General features: G+C 42.2%; 2 protein-coding genes across 9 annotated transcripts in view; one reads left to right on the forward strand and one right to left on the reverse strand.

The window, feature by feature from the left end:
• FANCD2 (FA complementation group D2) overlaps nt 1-584 on the reverse strand; it is a 49,658-nt gene extending 49,074 nt beyond the window's left edge. For 4 of the 7 annotated variants that reach the window (XR_011250892.1, XM_069561836.1, XM_069561833.1 and 1 more), the window contains exon 1: nt 518-584. The gene's annotated coding sequence lies outside the window, so the exon portion shown is untranslated. Of the gene's footprint in view, nt 1-109 lie in introns of all 7 variants that reach the window. The other 3 variants (XM_069561837.1, XM_069561834.1, XM_069561839.1) reach the window with 3 other exon arrangements.
• EMC3 (ER membrane protein complex subunit 3) lies at nt 585-17,512 on the forward strand. 2 transcript variants are annotated; one of them, XM_069561840.1, is made up of 9 exons: nt 595-959; nt 5,271-5,328; nt 5,665-5,758; nt 7,159-7,263; nt 7,982-8,063; nt 10,054-10,133; nt 10,906-10,988; nt 14,599-14,689; nt 16,706-17,512. In XM_069561840.1, exons 1-9 carry the CDS (start codon nt 805-807, stop codon nt 16,843-16,845), a joined length of 888 nt encoding a protein of 295 aa, XP_069417941.1. In that variant the 5' UTR covers nt 595-804; the 3' UTR covers nt 16,846-17,512. The 2 variants fall into 2 exon arrangements, with proteins under 2 accessions (XP_069417942.1, XP_069417941.1); XM_069561841.1 differs by lacking the exon at nt 16,706-17,512 and having other exon boundaries at nt 585-959; nt 14,599-15,797.
• The last annotated feature ends 2,767 nt before the right edge of the window (nt 17,513-20,279 follow it).

Consider the following 20,279-nt stretch of genomic DNA (forward strand, 5'->3'; position numbering starts at 1 on the left):
AGTGTCAGAGCTGGGATTCCAATTTAGCAATCCGGCTGAGGCTCTCTCTGCCTCTTTAACTACCACCCATAATATTGGCTTCCAACAATATTTACCGTTTACTACTTACCAAACGTCATGCTAAGCATTTTTTTTACCCTTTGCCTCGTTTACTATTTATAAGCATTATCAACCATCCTACAGAAGGAAAAACTAAGGCCTCTGGACTTCAGGGAACATGCCCTTAACACGTGCTAACCCGTCCAGCAGCCTCAAACCCGGGGAAACCCGGAGGGCTGCCTGGACTAGGCCCTCCGGGGAGGGGCGGGGGGCGAGGATGGGAGTCAAGTCTCTCCTCACTTCGTCTTTTTAACGACGCAGGAAGGTAACTGTAGGTATTATCCTGCGACTAGACAATTAAAGAAGCTGAGGTTGAGGGCACGGAGGCTCAGAGGGAAAGGCCAGGCTCTGCTGGGACCGAGAAACCAGGCCGTAAGGTCGCGAGGTCTCCAGAGACGACGACCGCTGCCCCACTCACCAGCGGAGAAGGCGTCGCCGGCCCTCCTCTTCGAGTTTCCCGCCCGGTACGACGCCACGCTGACGCCACTGTAGCGCGCCCTCGCCGTGACGTGAAACGTCCGCGCCGGAAGTCGGCGGCCCGGCGGCCCGGCTTGGGGCAGGACTCAAGGGACGACGCCGCCGTAGGGCCCGGGGCTCACCTGGCTGAGGGCGGTGAGAAGGCCCAGAGGCGGCCTCAGCTAGGACCCGTTGTCCCGACGAAAAGAAACCCGGTTACACTCGGCCGGGAGCCCACTCTCTGTGAAGATGGCGGGGCCGGAGCTGTTGCTTGACTCCAACATCCGTCTCTGGGTGGTCCTGCCCATCGTTATCATCACCTTCTTCGTGGGCATGATCCGCCACTACGTGTCCATCCTGCTGCAGAGCGACAAGAAGCTCACCCAGGAACAAGTCTCCGACAGGTCAGCGCCCTCCCCTCTCCGGCAGTCTCACTCTCTCGTGACCTTGGGCAAGAAAGTCAGTTTGCCCGGCTGCATCAGGCCCCCACTAGCTGAGTTTCCTTGGCTGAGTTACCCCTGTGTTTCACTTGTTCATCTGCGAAATGGGGATGATAACAGGACATGCCTCTTAGAGTAGGAGTGGAGACTAAATTTTAGATGATGTCTGTAAAACATTCCTCTAGATACAATATGTTTCCTTGAGCCTAAATGATCACAAATGGGACATTTGGTTTCATAAATTAAGGTTTTGCTGCCTCAGACTGAGGTTACTAAAATTTTTCTAAAATGTGTTAAACCAAAATTAAGAAATATATAAATGAAAAAACATTAGACCATATTTGGGAATAGAATGAATGTAAAAAGTGACTCTTAAGCTTGTAGAATATAGTGACTTTTCGGAAAGGAAAAACAAATAGATGTTTAAGAATGTGAAACTCCGGTTTGAAAAATACTGACTTTGAAAACTCAAGTTTTATTTTAGGAAAATGTTTTTCACTTGCAAATTACAACTGCAGAAGATAAGCTTTACCTTTATCACCAGTTGCGTTGTGCTTCATCGAGCAGGGACTTAGTTTTAGATAATAATAGAAAAAAATACAAAATTCAAAAATTCTTGTAGAATTCGCAGACCTTAACAGAAACTGAGTATTTAAAATATATAGGATAATTTAAGTTGGCCTTATTTCAGGGTTTAAATGCCTCACATGATTCTCAACCTCACTTCTGCAAAATTGCTCAGCAGAATAGAGAACTATCTGAATTTCTGTTCAGCCTGTGGAAGTCCTGAATTCTCTATAGTAAACAAAGTTTTTTTGACGACTTACCATGTGCCCTGCACTGTTCTGTATGCTAGGAGGTACAAAATATGACAAGACCCTACTCTCAGAGAGTTTTAGTCCAAGTGATAAAACATGCAAAGGGAAAATAGGAAATACTATTATTTTAGTGCGCAGAGTACGCTAAGTATAGTGGTAATCACCTTAAGTGACATATGTGAAGAATTGAGCTTAAAATCCTTTAATATTTGCTTTTTGCTCTTTAAAAAACTGTGGTTAAATACATATAAAATTTTCCACTTTCTTTTTTTCTCTTTTTAAAATTTAATTTAATTTATTTTGGCTGTGCTGAGTCTTCATTATTGCACGGGCTTTTCTCTAGTTGCAGCAAACAGCTACTCTCTACTTGCGGTCCGCAGGCCTCTCACTGTGGTAGCCTCTCTTGTTGCGGAAGACTGGCTCTACGTGGGCCAGTAGTTGTGGCACACAGGTTTAGTTGCTCTGCAGCGTGTGGGATCTTCCCCAACCAGACTGAACCCATGTCTCCTGCATTGGCAGGCAGGTTCTTTACCACTGAGACACTCTGAGCCTATTAAATAATAATTCATTTCCTTCTCTCCCAACTCCTGAGACCCACCATTCTACTTTATCTCTAGGTACTTCATTAAGTGGAATCATACAGTATTTGTCCTTTTGGGTCTGCCTCATTTTATTTTGTATAATGTATTCATGGTTTGTCCACGTTGTTGCAGGTGAATGGATTTCCTTCTTTTTCGTGGCTGAATTAATATTCCAGTGTGTGTGTCTACCCATAAATCATGTTGTCTTCATCCTTTCAGGATTTTTTAAAATCATTGTTTATTTGGGGTTGTGCTGGGTGTTCTTTGCTGTGTGCAGACTCTCTCTGTGTGCAGAGAGTGAGGGCTGCTGTTGAGTTGTGATGCGTGGGCTCCTCCTTGCTGTGGCTGCTCTTGTTGCAGGGCACCGGCTCCAGAGCACTCAGGCTTCTGGAGTTGCGGCACTTGGGCTGTAGAGCTCATGGGTTTCAGCAGCTGTGCTGCACAGGCTTAGCTCCCCATGGCATGTGGAATCTTCCTGGACCAGGGATCGAACCCATGTCCCCTGCACTGGCAGACAGATTCTTAACCGCTGGACCACTGGGGAAGTTCTTGGGTTGTTTCTATATCTGCCTATTGTGACTAATACTGCAATGAACACAGGGTTGCATACATATATATACATATATATATAGATGTATATATAGTGTGATTCTATTTTTATTTTTTTGAAGAACCTCCATATTGTTTTTCGTAAAGGTTGTACCAATTTACTGACCCACCAACAGGGGTTTCCTTTCCTTCCTCCTTTTGCTTTTAAGATAAAAGATTACAATACAGTGGAACCCTTAAAAAGAAAGGAATCATGTCACATGGTTACAACACAGATGAACCTTAAGAATATGAGGCTAAACTAAAGAGACCAGATACAGAAAGGTAATATCTGTATGATTCCACTTATATGAAGTATCTAAAATAGTCAAATTCACAGGAACACAAAGTAGAATGGCGGTTACTAGGGGCTGGGAGATGGGGAATGGGGATGTTATTGTGCAATGAGAACAGAGTTTCAGGTTTGCAGGATGAAAAAGTTCCGGAGATCTGTTTCACAACAGTGTGAATATGCTCAACGCTACTGAAGTGTGTGCTTAAATGTGGTTAAGATGGTAAATTTTATGTTAATGTTTTTCACCACAATTTTTTAAAAATAGCGCGGAGCCTCTCTTACATAGTCTAGCTCTCGCCAAGCTCTCAAGCCTTGTCTCACCATGTTTCTATAGTCCTCTTTCTCCCAGCCGCATGGCGTTTCCCCTTGTCCTCAGAGACAGCAGTGCTTACTGCTGCTTCAGGGCTTTTGCCCATGCTCCAGCTCTTTGCCAAGGTTTTCTCTACCTGTCCTTAAGATTTCTGCTTAATCATACCCCCTCAGGAAAGCTTTCTCCAAGACCTTGACTTCTTAGACTCAGTCACATCCCCCTGTTAACACACTCAGATTATCTGTCTCTCTTTCCTGGTATATAACAGATGGATTTGACATTTATTCCTGTGGTTATTTGATTACTGTTTTTCTCCCCTACTAGACTTTAACCTTCTTGGGATACTTGCCTTTTTTTTTTGGCCACAGCAGGCAGGATCCCTGAGGAGGGATCCAGCCCATGCCTCCTGCAGTAGGAGAGCAGATTCTTAACCACCAGACCCCCAGGGAACTCCAAGATTCTTGCTTTTGGATCACTGTTGTTCATGTCACCTAACATGGCACCCAGAAGCTCGAGAAGTATTTGTTCAATGAGAATAAGCCTGTTATTGTGTACAGTATGAATGGAGGCGTAGGAAATTTAAGAGACTCACCCAGGATCACATAGTTAACAAGTGGCAGAGCCAATATTTGAACCCATCTGTCCAACTCCAGAGCTTAAAGTTTTACTCATTATTCTAGGCCCAGTGCTGCTTAAAACTGTCCGAGGTAAAGGACCAGTTTGGGTTTTTGAATGTTCAGTCTGTCACAGACTGGTGCTTTGGTAAAAATTTTTTGATCACATATTTGAATGTTTGGACAATGTCAGATTACTATAAAAGTTTCTAAGCCTTTAGTCTCAGTGTCTGTTCTCACCTCACCACAGACCAGCATTGCGACACAGGCCACATTATGAATAGCTTTAGTCTAGCTCCCAGGGAATGGAACATATCACCTCTCAACTCTTCAGGCTTGTGTCTACAGCATTTTGTTTTGTTTTAGTTTTCAAGAAGGATTTCCATTAAGGAGGTTTTTTTCTCCCCTCATGAAAACAACTTTTGAAAACCTAGAAAAATTAGCATTTTCATCTCTTCTGTCTGACGTTTGTTCTAACACTGCCCACTTGGTACACTTTGTTATCTGTAAGGATCAACTATGTTCAAATATCACCAGATAACTTCATTTGTTAATTCAGTAAGTATCTACTGAGAGCTTACCAACATCTGCACCCTGGGTAGAATTTGTATTTGTTGTCTGTCAGGTAACAACCCTGTCAAGCCCTGTAATCATTTCTCTGGTTTTGCTTTGTTTTTAAACTTCCTTCTTTTATCCTCACCCTTCCTCCCTTCTGCCCCCAGGTCTTTTGAGTAGCATCCAACTGCTACTGTTTTTACTTAGAGAAAAGTTCCTCCTTAGCTCATTATAAAGTAACAAAAAGGGTAATGTCCCAAATGTGCCTTCCTCAGAAATCTTTGTTCAGAAAGAGTCACTCCTGAAAACTTGTGGAAAGCTGAGTATTGGGTTAAGTATGTCCTGTTGGTTTTAAGGACACTTGTATTTTGAAAAGTTTCCGCACAGAGCTATTGCCAAATAGGCCTTCTCTTGTGTTTAAATAGGTTTTCTACTTTATTCTCTCATTTTCTTCTAGAGTTTCACTTTTAAAAATCTCATTGTCTTGGTTTGTTTGTTTTTTTTTTCCCTTCAGTCAAGTCCTAATTCGAAGCAGAGTCCTCAGGGAAAATGGAAAATACATTCCCAAACAGGTACTCATTTATCTTTTATTACAAGCTCCACGATTCACTGTGAGGACAGTAGATAGCTGAATGTTTTATAAGGGGACTCTTCGGGGAGAGCTGAAGGCAGGCAAGTCAGTAATTAAGCTGTGGCCTAGCGGTGTTTGCTGTCATCATGACCTTGCTCTTCTTGGGAAATTGTTTTCAAATGTGGCTCAGCTAAAGTGTCAGATCGGCTGCCAAGTAGGCTGCCAGCTCTGAGTGTGATAGCATATTCCAAGGGCCTTCTGACTAAACCTCTGGGAAATAATTTGACAATGTTCTATGTCACAGTTTTAAGACTTAAAAAGTTCTTTTTTCTACTAGTCTTTCCTGACACGAAAGTATTACTTCAACAACCCAGAGGATGGATTTTTCAAAAAAACAAAAAGGAAGGTTGTGCCGCCTTCTCCTATGACTGGTATGTTTATTCCCCTCTCTTATCTTTAAGGAAGATTTTTAACATGATGGTGGGATGAGCAGGGAGGATGTCCTTTTATTTGAAATTTAAATAGTATAAGACAGTAATCTGAGGGAATTCAGGGATCATCGGATACAGGGATCTACAAAGGGGGGATTCTCTTTTTCAAATAAATTTTATACCTTGGGAACTCCAGGGTATAAAGTGGAATTAAAAGCAAGACCTCTTGGCTAAGGGGTCGGGGAATAGGGCCATTATCCCCAAGTGTCTCCCCTTTGCTGTTCCTTGGGACCCAGGGCTCTGAGGGGCACAGCTGGAAGGCATTCCAGTCCCAGGTCCCACCCAGTGCAGTCCTGTTGCTGGCAGATGACCCCCAGATTCTGCCTAAATGCTTCCCTCGGTGATTCGTTTCTTTGTCAGACATGACTGCTTGCTTACCCTCTATAGTTTTTCCTCTAACAGAGTTCTTGCTTCCTCTGATCCCAGTCATGTGAAAACACAGCATCTTTAAAGTAAAACAAAAGTAATATATTATTTGGTTTTACTTATTCATTTATTTCAGTACCTATTACTTTAGGTTAGATAACCAGTATCATAATCCCAGACAGAAGGTACTGGAATTGATTTCAATAATAAGTCTTTTAGCAAACCTACAAGAAACAAAAGACCAATAAGTATATGGAAAGATACTTGACATCACAAAATCAGTGGAATGCAAATTAAAACACAGTGTCCTTTTTAACCCATTAAATTAGACAAGATTGAAAAGCTTGACCAAAGCTGCTACTGTCAAGGTCATGGAAAGTGAAGTCCTCTTACTGATGTTGAAAGTCAGTTTTAAATGGTCAAACCCCTTGGCTCAGAAATTCTAAGAGTTTCTCTCACAGAAACACACAAATTTGCAGATTTGTGTACAAGGAAGTTGTTTGCAACTTTTTTTTTTTTTTTGGCCAATAATCTATAGATCTAGCCAGAAGTGATGAGTGTGACCACAGTGGATGCCTATGCAGACATTAAAAATAATGAGCCATATATACCAATATGGAGATATAATATATCATAATATGTTAAATTTTTAAATTAGAAAGCAGAATAGTAAGCATAGTGTCCCTTCATGTATATATATATACAGAAAGAAACCATTGTGTGTATATACATGTATAGGTATATATGTACGTTTATATTGACATATAAAGATAGAAGAATAGACAGCAGTTAAAAGTGTTTAGACAGTAGGCAGAGGAACTGTCCACATCCTGTGTTTCTATGTTGTTTGAATTTTTTACAGTGAACTTGTATTAATTTTATCAAGTAAATTAAAGAGTTACAGAAAGCAAGGAATAAATCCAATCCTTGCCTTATGGTAACAGCTTCTTGAGTTGCTTGTTTTTCTGTCTTAGATCCCACCATGCTCACAGACATGATGAAAGGCAACGTCACCAACGTCCTGCCTATGATTCTTATTGGTGGATGGATCAACATGACGTTTTCAGGCTTTGTCACAAGTAAGTTACAGACTCAGAAGACTTCAGGTTTACTTCATCTTTGACCCTTTCCCATGACCCTACTCAGAAATCCAGGTGCTGCTGACAGAGTACTGTCCCGGGTCCTGTGTTCTCGAGTGGAAACTGGTAACAGCTCTTGAACAAAAAAACCAATCATGCTCTAGTTCCACAGCTCTTACCAAAGCGTCCATGCAGTCATGACAGGGATGCTCTTTTACTAAGGGACTTGAGCGAGCGGCTTCTAATTTGTATCCAAATCTAGTTCTGTGTCCTAGTGAGGTGGGAGGACGGGAAGCCTCTTTCTGTCTTGACTTCAGTTTTGAGGTGTTGGGGTCAGTTGTTTGTCAATTTGTTTGCGACCCGCTTTGATTTAAACGAACTTGGTGTCTCAGTAATGTAGTTCTTTGTGCGTATATATTCCACTTCGGGTTTAACAGACTAGTGCTGGTTTCTTTTCCAGATTTTGGGGCACAGCTCAGTTTGAGCCCCTACTTCTTAAATACTAGAGAATCTGGTGTTGTTCAAAGAACTAGAATAGAGTGACTTTTGAGGGTTAATTCTTCAAAAAGTGGCATAAGCCTCTTTGTGGAAATAAGTTTCTAAACACTCTATGGTACAGAGTTCCCATCTCCTCAGGGAAATATGTGCATCACACTTATTACACTGTTTTCCAGAGGAAGCTGGGCATGGTTCTGAACTTTTTCTTTCTTTTCTGCAGCCAAGGTCCCATTTCCACTGACCCTCCGTTTTAAGCCTATGCTACAGCAAGGAATTGAACTACTTACGTTAGATGCCTCCTGGTAAGGACTTTCTTCTATTGAGTAAAAACACCAACCAAAATCTAAAACAGGGATCTCTTAAACAACAGGATTTCCAGTTTGCCTGCTTCACTGGAATAGGTTTTTGGAGTTTTTCCCACTGAAACTCCACTCAGAATGCCACAGATTATGGTAACTTTTACATGAGTTTTCTTGCAAAAGGAGAGAATGTATCAAGCTCTTTCCCCTTGGGTCTCAGGAGCTCAAAAAAGTAGATGTGTCCACCCCAAAAAAGGTAAAGACAAGAACTCTGACCAAAGCAGACTTTTTAACAAGAAATGCCCTGGAGCTTATGGAAGTGGATGTTGGTATTATTTGTTTCAAAATACATGACTTCCAAAAACAACATTAATTCTTTTCACTGGTACCAGTCACTGTGCTAGATACATTCCATATATTACTTTATTCTCATAGCAACCCTATGAAGTGGAGCCATTGAGATTTGACCCCAAGTCTGTCCAAATCCAGCACGTCTGTCTTATTTACTGTTCTGTTTTTTATATCAGAGTAATAAAACCCCAAGTATGAAGAGCTCTTAGGACAGTGCTACAGCCTCAGGAACACAGTAGTGCTTCTTCATGTGGTCTCTCCAAGGTTATTTTGTCTGGCTTCCCAGAGACTAGCATCTAATGGAAACCAGACAGGGACTTCCTTAGTGGTCCAGTGGTTAAGAGTCCACCTTCCAATGCAGGGGTCACGGGTTCAGTCCCTTGTCAGGGAACTAGGTTCCCACGTGCGGCAGGGCAACGAGGCCAGCACACCATAACTCGAGAAGCCTGCATACCACAACGAAGACCCAGCGGAGCCAAAATAAAATTGAGTAGGCTAGAATAAAATAAAATAGCCAGACAGTAGGAGGAGGAGAATGGGCAATGGGGATCACCACTGCTGATCATGACTGACTCCCCAGTTGGAGCAGCCTGTGGTTGTTTGGGAGGGACACGATAGACCCGGCGCTGGGAGAGTGTTGGCCGTGCACACTTCCCCCAGAGGAGAAAAGCTATACTTACTACAAGTAGCACGACTGTTCAGCTTTGACCTTCCAGTCTCCTGTGGGCTAAACACAAACTTCATGGGGTGGAGAAAAGCTGTTTTATCTTTTCTCAGCACCTGGACAAGTATGTTTCTGACATGCTTGTGTGGACAAAGGAGCCTGGAACCACATATGAACTAGCTTACCAATCTGAAGGACTATGTACAGATAAGTGTGACCCAAGTATTGGAATAAAGTGTGGGTCCTTTCCCTCTGTATCATTTCTGACACACGTTTTAGTTTTTTATTATATGCAAGCATATTAACTTCATTGGGGCAAGGTGGGAAACCTAACCTAAGGAGAACTTTAGGATATAGTTCAAAACTTGAAATGGCTTTTCCAATCACTACAGTCTTCAATATGAAGCCTGCTGACACTTGTGGTTTCTTTAGAGAATGGGATTCAAGACAGGCGGCCTCTTTCTCTTTCAATTTATATCTTACATACTTCAGTATTATTTGCATGTATTATACACATCAATAACAAGTGTGTGTTGTTGTCATGATTACAAATAATAAATGGTTTGAAAACCCACTATGTAAGCAGGATAATTAAACAAAACTTGTATTCCCTGATAAAATGAAGCCTGCCAGGTGTGAGTTCAGTTCCTGCTACTGAATGCCAAAGAAGGAGCCGTTAACCTCCATATATTACCTCATTTTACTCTCTTGGCAACATCTCTGAAGTGAGTGGAAAAATTGAGGTTTGACCCAAGTCTGTCCACAAGGCTCAGCTGTTCGCCTGCAGAGAGCTATAACTATTAATATTTGTAACATGGCCTTCACAACGTGTGTTTCTTCTTTGGCTGTGCTCTGGATGACTATTGGCTGACCCCAGGAGATTCCTTTTACATACTCTGAACAACTTTGGGTGGGAGAAATGTATGAACTAGTTTATTCTGAAATAACTACCTGCATTGTTTCACTTTTGCTTCCTAGGGTGAGTTCTGCATCCTGGTATTTCCTCAACGTCTTTGGGCTTCGGAGCATCTACTCTCTGATTTTGGGCCAAGATAATGGTAAGAGGCAATTACTTCAATAGCTGAGTCGTTCGTACCGGGGCCAGAGTGATTATGCAGGCTGTGCTGTATTGAACTGAGTGAAATATAGTGCTTCATTCCCTAAACTTATTCCTAAGTATCTGAGGTACTCTGAAAGAGTCTTAAACATCCCAAGGTCAGACTGAAGATCTGAATTCTCCTCATTAATCACGGGGACAGTATTTAGTTATGCAGAGTCTGATACCCTCCTATGAGGGATCCAGCACCAGCAATGTAAGCCTGAAGCTGAGAGAAGGCTGGCTTGATCAGTTCGCCCATTGACTAGAGACCAGTACCAGTCCTGGCTCTCTTACTTAAATAGCTGGGACCCTGGGCAAGTTACTGAACCACAGCAGTCCTCTGTTTGCCTACCTGTAAAATAGGGACCTTAATAACTGACTTCTGGGTTTGTTGTGAGGAGTAGATAAGGTAGATACATGGAGCACTTAGTGAAGTACCTGGCATGTTGATGTTGCTCAGTAACTCATAGCTATTGCTCCTGTTATTTAAATTTGAAATAAAGTTTAGAGCTTTTAGTTAATCTTCTTTCTCCTGCTGTTATCACATCCATTTTTCGCAAGAGGTAAAGGGACTTTCACAAAGTGTGTGACAAGGCCAGTCAGTGAACTGTCCCATGGTCCTCTAACCCACTGCCAAGCATCTGTAAGTGCTGTGTGAGAACCATTCTTCCCTGGGGGTCCTGGGTGCCTGCTGTGCCCTGGCACTCACTGGGGTGTGTCTTACTCTGCAGCTGCTGACCAGTCACGGATGATGCAGGAGCAGATGACTGGCGCAGCCATGGCCATGCCCGCAGACACCAACAAAGCTTTTAAGGTACACTCACTTCTCTCCCCAGCTTCACTGAAGCTCAGAGGTGTTACCAGAGTTACTTTTAAAGATGAATTCCCTTAAGTGAGTGTGGTATATCTATGGTTCCATCATTTTAAGTTCAGCAAAAATGTATTTTCATTTACATGTCTCTTATTCCAGAGACAGAATCATCTGATAAGTAAGTTAGAGATTCTTGGTACTTTTGGTGGTTTTTAAATGCTCACCCAGTTTAATCCATAGTGTAAATGAAGTTATAAAAATAGCCCAATCAGAGATGCCAGGTAGACATTTGGAATATTTTGAATTTTTTTGGACCCTGATATAAATTTCATTCAGTAAAATCTAAATTGGGATACCTTGGCAGTCTAGTGGTTAGAACTCCACACTCTTTTAACTGCTGGGGACCCAGGTTCAATCCCTGGTGGAGGACCTAAGATCCCACAGGCCATGTGGCTTGCCCCCCCAAAAAAATCTTAAATTATTTGAGCCTTTCACACAATGATTCTTGAATTTGTAAAATCCAATAAAATTTTACACAGCAAAATCTCACTAATTTTTCATGATGAAAACTAGAAATAGAGAGGAATTTGCTCATCTTGATGAAAGATACCTATGAAAGACCCACAGTTAGCATACTTATACTGGAAGCTTTGCCCCTAAGGGTAGGACAAGACAAAAGATGTCCACTATGACCACTTCTATTCAGCATTATTCTAGATGTTCTAGCCAGGGCAGTTAGGCGAGAAAAAGAAATAAAAAGCATCTAGATTAGAAAGGAAGAGTAGGGACTTCCCTGGTGGTCCAGTGGTTAAGAATCTGCCTTCCAGTGCAGGGGACTTGGGTTTGATCCCTGGTTAGGGAACTAGGATCCCACAGGGCAGCTAAGCCCACATGCTGCAACTAGAGAGGCCCGTGGATCGCAGTGAAGACACAGTGCAGCCAAAATTAAAAAAAAAAAAAAGTTTTAGAAGTAAAACTGTCTTTGTTTGCAAGTAATGTGGTCTTTTATATAGAATATTCTAAAAGGAATCCACAAAAAAGCTATTACATGTAATACATTCAGCAAGGTTTTCAGATATCAGTCATAGCTCTACACACTGGTAATAAAGAATCTGAAAAATAGAAATTAAGAACATCATTCCATTTATAATAGTATCAAAAAGGATAAGAATAAATTTAACAAAACAGCAAGATTTGTACCATGAAAACTGCAAAATATTGCTGAAAGAAACTAAAGAAGCCCTAAATAAATGCAAATATATCCATGTACATATTATTTTGACTTACTGTTATCAGGATGGCAGTACTCCTTGATCTGTTGATCTACAGACTCAAAATGCCACCAGCTTTTCTTGCGCAAACTGGCAGTCTGATCCAGAAGATAATATGGAAGTGAAAGGGCTTCAGAATAGGCGAAACAGTGTTGAATAAGAACAGAGTTGGAAGGCTCAAGACTTCCTGATCTGAAAACCTACTTCTGAGCTATAGTAATCAAGACTGTGTGGGACTGCCGTATGGACAGACACGCAGATCAGTGGAACAGAACTGATACTTCATTCAGCAGGGCCTTCCCTGACGGTCCAGTGGTTAAGACTCTCTGTGCTTCCAGTGGAGGAGGCGCAGGTTTGATCCCTGACCAGGGAACTAAGATCCCATATGCTGTGCAGTGCAGCCAATAAATAAAATAAGTTTTGTTTTGTTGTTAAAAGAGTTGAGAGTTCAGAAATAAACTCATATATGTAGATCAAATGATTTTTGAGAAAGGTGCCAAAAAAGTTCAGTGAGGGAAAGAATAGTTTTGCTGTTTATTGTGTACAGAGTTTCTGTTTCAGGGGATGAAAAATTTAGAAAAAGTTAGTGGTGATGGTTACACAACATTGTGAACCTAAAAACTGCCACCAAATTGTATACTTAACAGTGGTTACAAATGGCAGATTTTGTGTCATATGTATATTAATATTTACCACAATAAAAAACATTTTGAATAAAAGTTTTTAAATGGGTCAAAGACCTAAATATGAGAGCTAAAACTAGAACGCTCGTAAAAGAAAACATAGGTGTAAATGTTTGTGACCTTAGATTAGGCAGTGATTTCTTGGATATGATGTCAAAAGTATAAGCAACAAAAGGAAAAATAGCTAAGTGGAACTTTGTCAAAATGAAAACTTCTGTGCTTCAAAAGACACTATTAACAAAGTGAAGCGCCAACCCATAGAATTGGAGAAAGCATCTGAAAATCATATATCTGGTAAGGGTCCAGAATAAAGAACTCTTAGAACTCGACAATAAAAACATGATCCAGTAAAAAGCTGGCAAAGGATATGAATACTCACTTCTCCAAAGAAGACGCAGATATGCAGTAAGCTAAGCACATGAAAAGATACCCAACATCAATAGTCATCGGGGGTTTTGCAAATCAAAACTTCAGTGAGATACCAATTCACACTCACTCATGTGGTTATAATAAAAAAGATGGACAATAACGAGTATCAACAAGGATGTAGAGATATTGGAACCCTCGTACATGCTGGTGATTGTCCAGCTGCTTTGGAACGCAGTTGTTAGCCTTTCTTCAAAAAATTAAACACACTTATCGTATGACCCAGCAATTCTGCTCTCAGTCAAACACCCAAGAGAACTGAAAACATATTTTCACACAAAAACTGAGTACAAGAATGTTCAGAATACTACTGATAATAGTGAAAACTAGAAACAATCCAAATCTCCATCATCTGATGAACAGATAATGCAGTGTCTAGACAATGGAATGTATGCAGTGGAATATTAGCCATAAAAAAGAATGAAGTGCTGAATCATGCCACAACAGAGAGGAGCCTTAAAAACATGCTGAGAGAAGGGAACTATAACCAATACCCTGCAATAACTCTTAATGGAAAAGGATGAAAGAAAACTAAATGTATATGTATAACTGAACCACTTTGCAGTGTGGCAGAAACCAAGACAACACTGTAGATCAAGTATACGTCAACAAAATAAAAGTTTTTTTTAATGTTAAGTGAAAGAAACCAGTGACAAAAGGCCACATACTGCATCCAGAAAAGATGACAAGATTCAGCAAATGAAGTAGTAGTTGCCAGGGCTTGGGGGAGGGATAATGGGAGTGTCTGCTGTCTGATACAGAGTGTGTTTGCCATGACAGAAGTGTTCTGGAGCTACATGGTAGTGATGGTTGCACATCCTTATGAATATACTAAAAGCCACTGAGTTGCACACATTGAAGGGATGGGTTGTGTAAATTATTATTTTTTAAAACCCATACCTGTGAGCTAACATTTATATTGCACATTAAGTTTCGTAGAGCATTTTTTTAAAGACCTACCAATTAAAGGCAAAAGTAGTCAACATTAATAGAATACTTGGGAAATGTAGTGAGTTGCCAGCTCCAGGGACCTGAACAGATTGTTTCTTTCTTAGCCTAGTCTCTTGTCTGTAACTTAGGGCGCGGGAGGGTGAGGGCGCCGCAGGAGCTGCCTCATAGGACTGAGTGAGGGTCACGTGTGCAGAGCTCGATCCTGCTCCAGGCCCGAGCACGTCAGCACTGCTCCTATAACAGCCCTTCCCTCCCTGCCCCCATGTTTCTCTTCCTTTGCAGACAGAGTGGGAAGCTCTGGAACTGACGGATCACCAATGGGCACTGGATGACGTCGAAGAGGAGCTCATGGCCAAAGACCTCCATTTCGAAGGCATGTTCAAAAAGGAATTACAGACCTCTATTTTTTGAAGACCAAGCAGGGGCTAGCTGTGTCTGGAACTCGGAGTCGTGCTTAACCTTATAACTTTGATTTGAGCTGGAGCCTCTTGGAATGAAAAGGGGGTGCCTGAGCTGGCGGGGGTGCAGCAAGGATTGTTCTTATCTGAGGCAGGCTCCCCCTCATGTTTGAACCCAGAGGAAACATGAGGAGTGTATGCTGGGTGACTTGCCCAGAAACAGCTATTTTTTTAATATTTTAAATGTTCCTTCTGGTGACTCTAGTAATAAAAGTAAGAGAAAGGGGGGACACTCAAGCTAGTGATAATATTAAAAAACAGCAAAAATTCAGTCTATGGAAAAAGCATTGTTAATTAAACCTAATTATTACATGCAGTCATTCTGACATTTAAACCTCAGTAAACTCTGTTTTCTTGGAATCCATCCACCCGGCATTTCACCTTTAATTTTTTGTTAGTAAGCTTCCCTTTCACAAATAATACATTTTCATTGTTGAAAATTTAGGACCAATGGATAGACAAAATGAAACTCTCTGTGTTGTTCATTTTGTGCCTGCAAATGATATGAAAAGCAAATGTGTCAAAACCTTACTTGAGCTCTTTTTCAGAGTCAATACCCAGGGCCAGGACAGACTTAGCAAACCTTCTGTCTGTTTTAATACTATCAAGTAAAAATTGGTGACCCTGAGACACTGCCAGATTCTCAAATGCCTTTGGGATCCTCGCAGACTTCAGCAGTTAAATAGTGTGAGGTCTTGATCTGGCATTCATGATATATTAAACCCATTGTCAAATCAGTAGAGCTGTTCTATACATGGCTACTCCACTGAACGAAAGACCCCGTGTCCAAGTTATTCTGGATGAGAGAGAGCTTACATATGGCTGTAAGGAGGGAGAGAGGGCGATTGCTGGCAGACATAGAGGTAAGGGTTGCCCAGGAAGAATTCTGTCTGGATTAACTGTCCCAGGAAGGTGGCAGAGGGCCTTTTCGGTACCAAGAGGTGAATGTAATCTACACGTTGAATGTTGTAATCAAGAACAAACAGCTCGACTCTACAAATTAAATCATTCTGTTTTCCTGTCTTTGCCTGTAAAAACATTACCTCTGTGGGTCACTCACAGCCTTCTGCCAACAGTTATGAATGTGTATTGTGGACCAGTGCTGGAGAGTCTAAAATGGAAAGATGGGACTCTTGTCCTCAGGAACTCATAAGAGAGACACATGAGAAATTGTTCCTAATCATTCGTTGGGTCATAGTACCTCTTTGAGAATCTGATGGATGCTCTGACACTGCCCTCCAGAGTAACAGACATGGGCACAGACCTCTGGGGTAAGTTGGGTGGGTAAAATGTGTGAGACTGTTCTCACCCATCATGGTGGGTGTATGTCCTTGGCACCAGCAAGTCAAAGGGAAAAGCCAAGTTTGTCTTGGCAAGGTCTTTTCAGAACTAGCACACAAGTTCAGGGAGCACTGCTTATTATGTCTGCTTCTTGGAGTTTGATTTGGATCAGCCTTCTGGGTGAGCTTTACCATCAACCTGGACTTAGCACCCAAAACCATTTAGGGCAACCTGAAATGTCTACTTACTGATAATGGTGGTATGAAAGGCACCTTGCATGGAAGACTAAAGATGGACAGTCAGTGGCAAAACACAGCTCGGAAAAATGATGATGACTTGGATTGGAGGACAGCAGGTAGACCTGTCCTCAGAGGCAGAAGCCAGTGCGGTTCCCCTGTGGCGTCTGAGGCGCCTGATGGGCGTGCTATATGTGGGAGACATGGGGGGTTACTGTGTGAGGAATCTTGCAGTGGCAACTGACAGAACTCAGTCTGGGTTAAGCAGTTTTCTTTCTTTTCTTAATGAATGTAAATTAGTTCAAAAACTAAAATGTCCAGTGGTCAGTTACTTCAGTGTAGCTGGAGCTGGGGCCTCAAATGATACCATCCAGACTTGGTTGCTTTCTCAAGTCTGCTTTTTTCTGTTCTCAGGCATTTTATCTTCTCACGGAGACACCAGATTCGTAACCGCAGTGAAAAGCACCCCTGGGAATTCCCTGGCGGTCCAGTGGCTAAGACTCTATGCTCCCAATGCAGGGGGGCCCAGTTTCAATCCCTGGTCAGGGAACTAGATCCCATGCCACAGTACACACCTCAACTAAAGATCCCATGTGCTACAAGTAGGTCCCAATGCAGCCGAATAAAAAAATACACAAAAAAGACCTGATGTGATGAGGCAAGGCCAGATGGCAGAGAGCTGCTAAGTCACCCTTCAGACACGCACTTGGTCCTGATGTTACTTCAGGAACCTTTGGGAGGGACTGGTGGGAAGGGGTTTGCTGCTGGGGTGGAGTTGAGGCCGTCAAGATGATTAGCCCCCCTTTTCTTGCTCTGCCTCGGTGTGGCTGTGCGGAAGGCACTTTCCCTCTCTGGGCCTCAGTCTCCCCACTCACCACCCTGTTACTCTCCGCTTCTATCCCATCCATTCCTTTCCCAACCCAGATCTACAGCCACTGTGGAAAACAGTCTGGCAGTTCCTCTAAAGCTCAAACAAAGTTTCCATATGATCCAGCAATTCCACTCCTAGACAATAGCCCAAGAGAAATGAGTACATGTATGTCCCCACAAAAACTTGTACACAAACACAGCATTATTCATAACCACCACGAAGTGGAAACAACCCAAATAGCCATCAACCGCGTGTAATCATGTATATAACTGAATCACTGTGCTTCACACCTGAAACTAATACCACGTTGTAAGTCAACCATACTTCAGTAATAAAAGATAATGATAAAATGTTTTGTACTGGTGATAGTTACACAACCTTGTGACTATAATAAAAACCACTGAATAGAACACCTTAAATAGGTGAATTATATCCTATTAAGTGAGGGTACGTCCCTGGCTGTTGACATCAAGATCTCTCAAGGTCATGGCTATGAGGGGCTCTTGGAGACTATCCAGGATGTACGAGGAGGGCGTGGAAGAGACATCTGTGAATGCGGGGTGCAGAGGGGTGTCGGGCATGCCAGCATGTCCCTGAGCCTCTCCTGTGCTTTAACATCAGCCCTGGCAGCCCTCCTCCTGACCCTGTGCTCACCCTGGTCCCACCATCCCCATCTCCCAGGCTCTGGAGGAGCCTGGGAAGGTCAGCGGGCTTCAGAAACCCGAGTTCTATATCCGTGTACTAGACACAAAATGGGCTAGTGTTCAATACGTAAAAGGTTTTATTTCTACAAGCAGCTCACCAATTCCACAGCCAACCCTGTGCAATCTTTTCCTTCCTTCCATTTCTTTGTGAATTTCTTTTTTGTCTTAAACTTTTTACTATGAAAAATTTCAACCATACACAAGAGCGGAGAGGATAGTATAAGGTACCTACCCATCTCCCTTCACTGATAATGAATAATAATATTTTGTCAATCTTTCATGTATCTTCCAAGCCCATTTTTTTTTAACCTGGAGTGTTTTGACAGTAAATGTCAGATACGATACCATCTCACACATAAATATTTTAGTAAGTAGCTCTAACAGATGAGGAAATAATAAAACATAACCCATAATACCGTTATTCACCGAGTCCAAACAGGTTTATTGTTTAGTCCATGCTAAGGCCCAATCAATATTCAAATTAGCCAATTATCTTCCAATACCTTTGTGTCCTTGCTTTGTCTGGATGAGGATCTCAACAAGGACCCCGCACATGGCATTTGACTGCTATGACTCAAGTCTCTTACATTTTCCCTTCCCCCTGCTTTTTTCAAGCTGTTAGTTTGTTGAAGAAACTACGTATTTGTTATTGAAGTCTATAAACCTTTTTGAAAGTATTCTCACCTGGGATGGGAGACCAAATCTTTAGATTGTTTTTTGCTTCAAGGAAAGATTGTGGGGAATTAGTGACAGATGCATAGACAATTAAGTAAATAGCCCAAGCCACACTTACCCCAGAAAAGCAGAACATCTAGCAAAGGGGTTATAATCACAGCACACTCCTGATTCAGCTTGATCATTTGTTTCGAGGTTGGACTACTGTAAATGCAGATTGATGATCTAAACAAAAGCAGCACAGGAAAATGTGGAAGGCAATATAAAAGCTAAATCTTTACGTTCCTTTGTAGTAGTCGGGAGGTAAAACCTAAAGCTGAAAAAAAAATTAGCAATATAGGTCTGACAATTAGAAAATACATATTAAAAACCAAAGAAATAATCAGAACTACCAGAAAGAGTTGAAAATAATTAGGAGTAAGAGGGAATAAAATAAAGGACAGTTGATTTTTACAGTGTGTACTGGCTCATCAGACTTATTAATAAATATATTTTTTTAAAAAATAGGGTTCATTTAGCTGGTATCCATGGAGCTTAAACTCTGAGAAAGAATGAATTAAGATTCCAGGAACCCTTGACGCTCAATGTGGGAGTGTAACTGTTCCTGCTCTCAGAGCTAAGACAGTGGCCAGACAGCACCGTCTCCCCCAGCCCCACTCCGAAGCTGCCTTTTGTTTCTCTGCTCTTTCCCACCATAGTGACTCGCCAGAACAGAAATGCCAGCCAAGTGTCCTGTCCAAGCAGGAGATTTCATCCTGGCTGTCACTCACCTTTGCCTTTTCATCCTCTTTCCCCTTCCTTGGGAGCTTCCAAGGTACTCTGGATTAGGAGCTCTCAAAGATTCCCAAAGCTGGTGGTTGGCTCTCCTTTCATCGGAGATCCCAGTCAGAGGCCTGTTTTTAATTTTAGTATATGTGCTGCCGAAGCGAGCGCTGGAGGCCTATTTTCATATTCAAACTCCTAGCACAGTAAGTGCCACCGGGAAAGCCTGCGGTTTTCATCTCTCCTCTCTCTGCGATTCTTCCAGAGGGGCAGGATAGTGTCATCACTCTTAAGATCACTGGCTCTTATGGTTTAGCTTTTTATTTGCTGTGTGACCTTGGACAAGTTACATAACCTCCCTGAGCCTGAGCTTGCTGGCTGTAAAATGGAAAGCATAATAATATATCAAGCTGTTGGCAGAGAACAGACTTGTGCACACAGTGGGGGAAGGGGAAGCTGGGACAAATTGAGAGGGTAGCATGGAAACACATACATTACTATATATAAAATAGATAGCCAGTGGGAACTCGCTGTATGACTCAGGGAGCTCAAACTGGTGCTCTGTAACAACCTAGAGGGGTGGGATGGGGTGGGAGGCAGGTTCAAGAGAGGGGACATATGTAAGCCTATGACTGATTCATGTTGATATGGCAGAAACCAACACAATATTATAAAGCAATTGCCCTCCAATTAAAAATAATATAAGGTTATGGGGACTTCCCTAGTGGTCCAGGATTAAGAATTTACCTGCCAATGCAAGGGACACAGGTTTGATCCCTGATGTGGGAAGATTCCACATGCTGCCAGGCAACAGAGCCTGTGTGCCACAACTACTGAGCCCACGTGCTGCAACTGCTGAAGCTCACACACCCTGGAGCCTGTGCTCCACAACAAAAGAAGGCGCTGCACTGAGAAGCGTGTGCGTCACAACTTGAGAGTCGCCCCCACTCACTGCCACGAGAATAAGACTGTGCAG

Source organism: Ovis canadensis, chromosome 19 (genome assembly GCF_042477335.2).
Source record: "Ovis canadensis isolate MfBH-ARS-UI-01 breed Bighorn chromosome 19, ARS-UI_OviCan_v2, whole genome shotgun sequence".
NCBI lineage: Eukaryota > Metazoa > Chordata > Mammalia > Artiodactyla > Bovidae > Ovis > Ovis canadensis.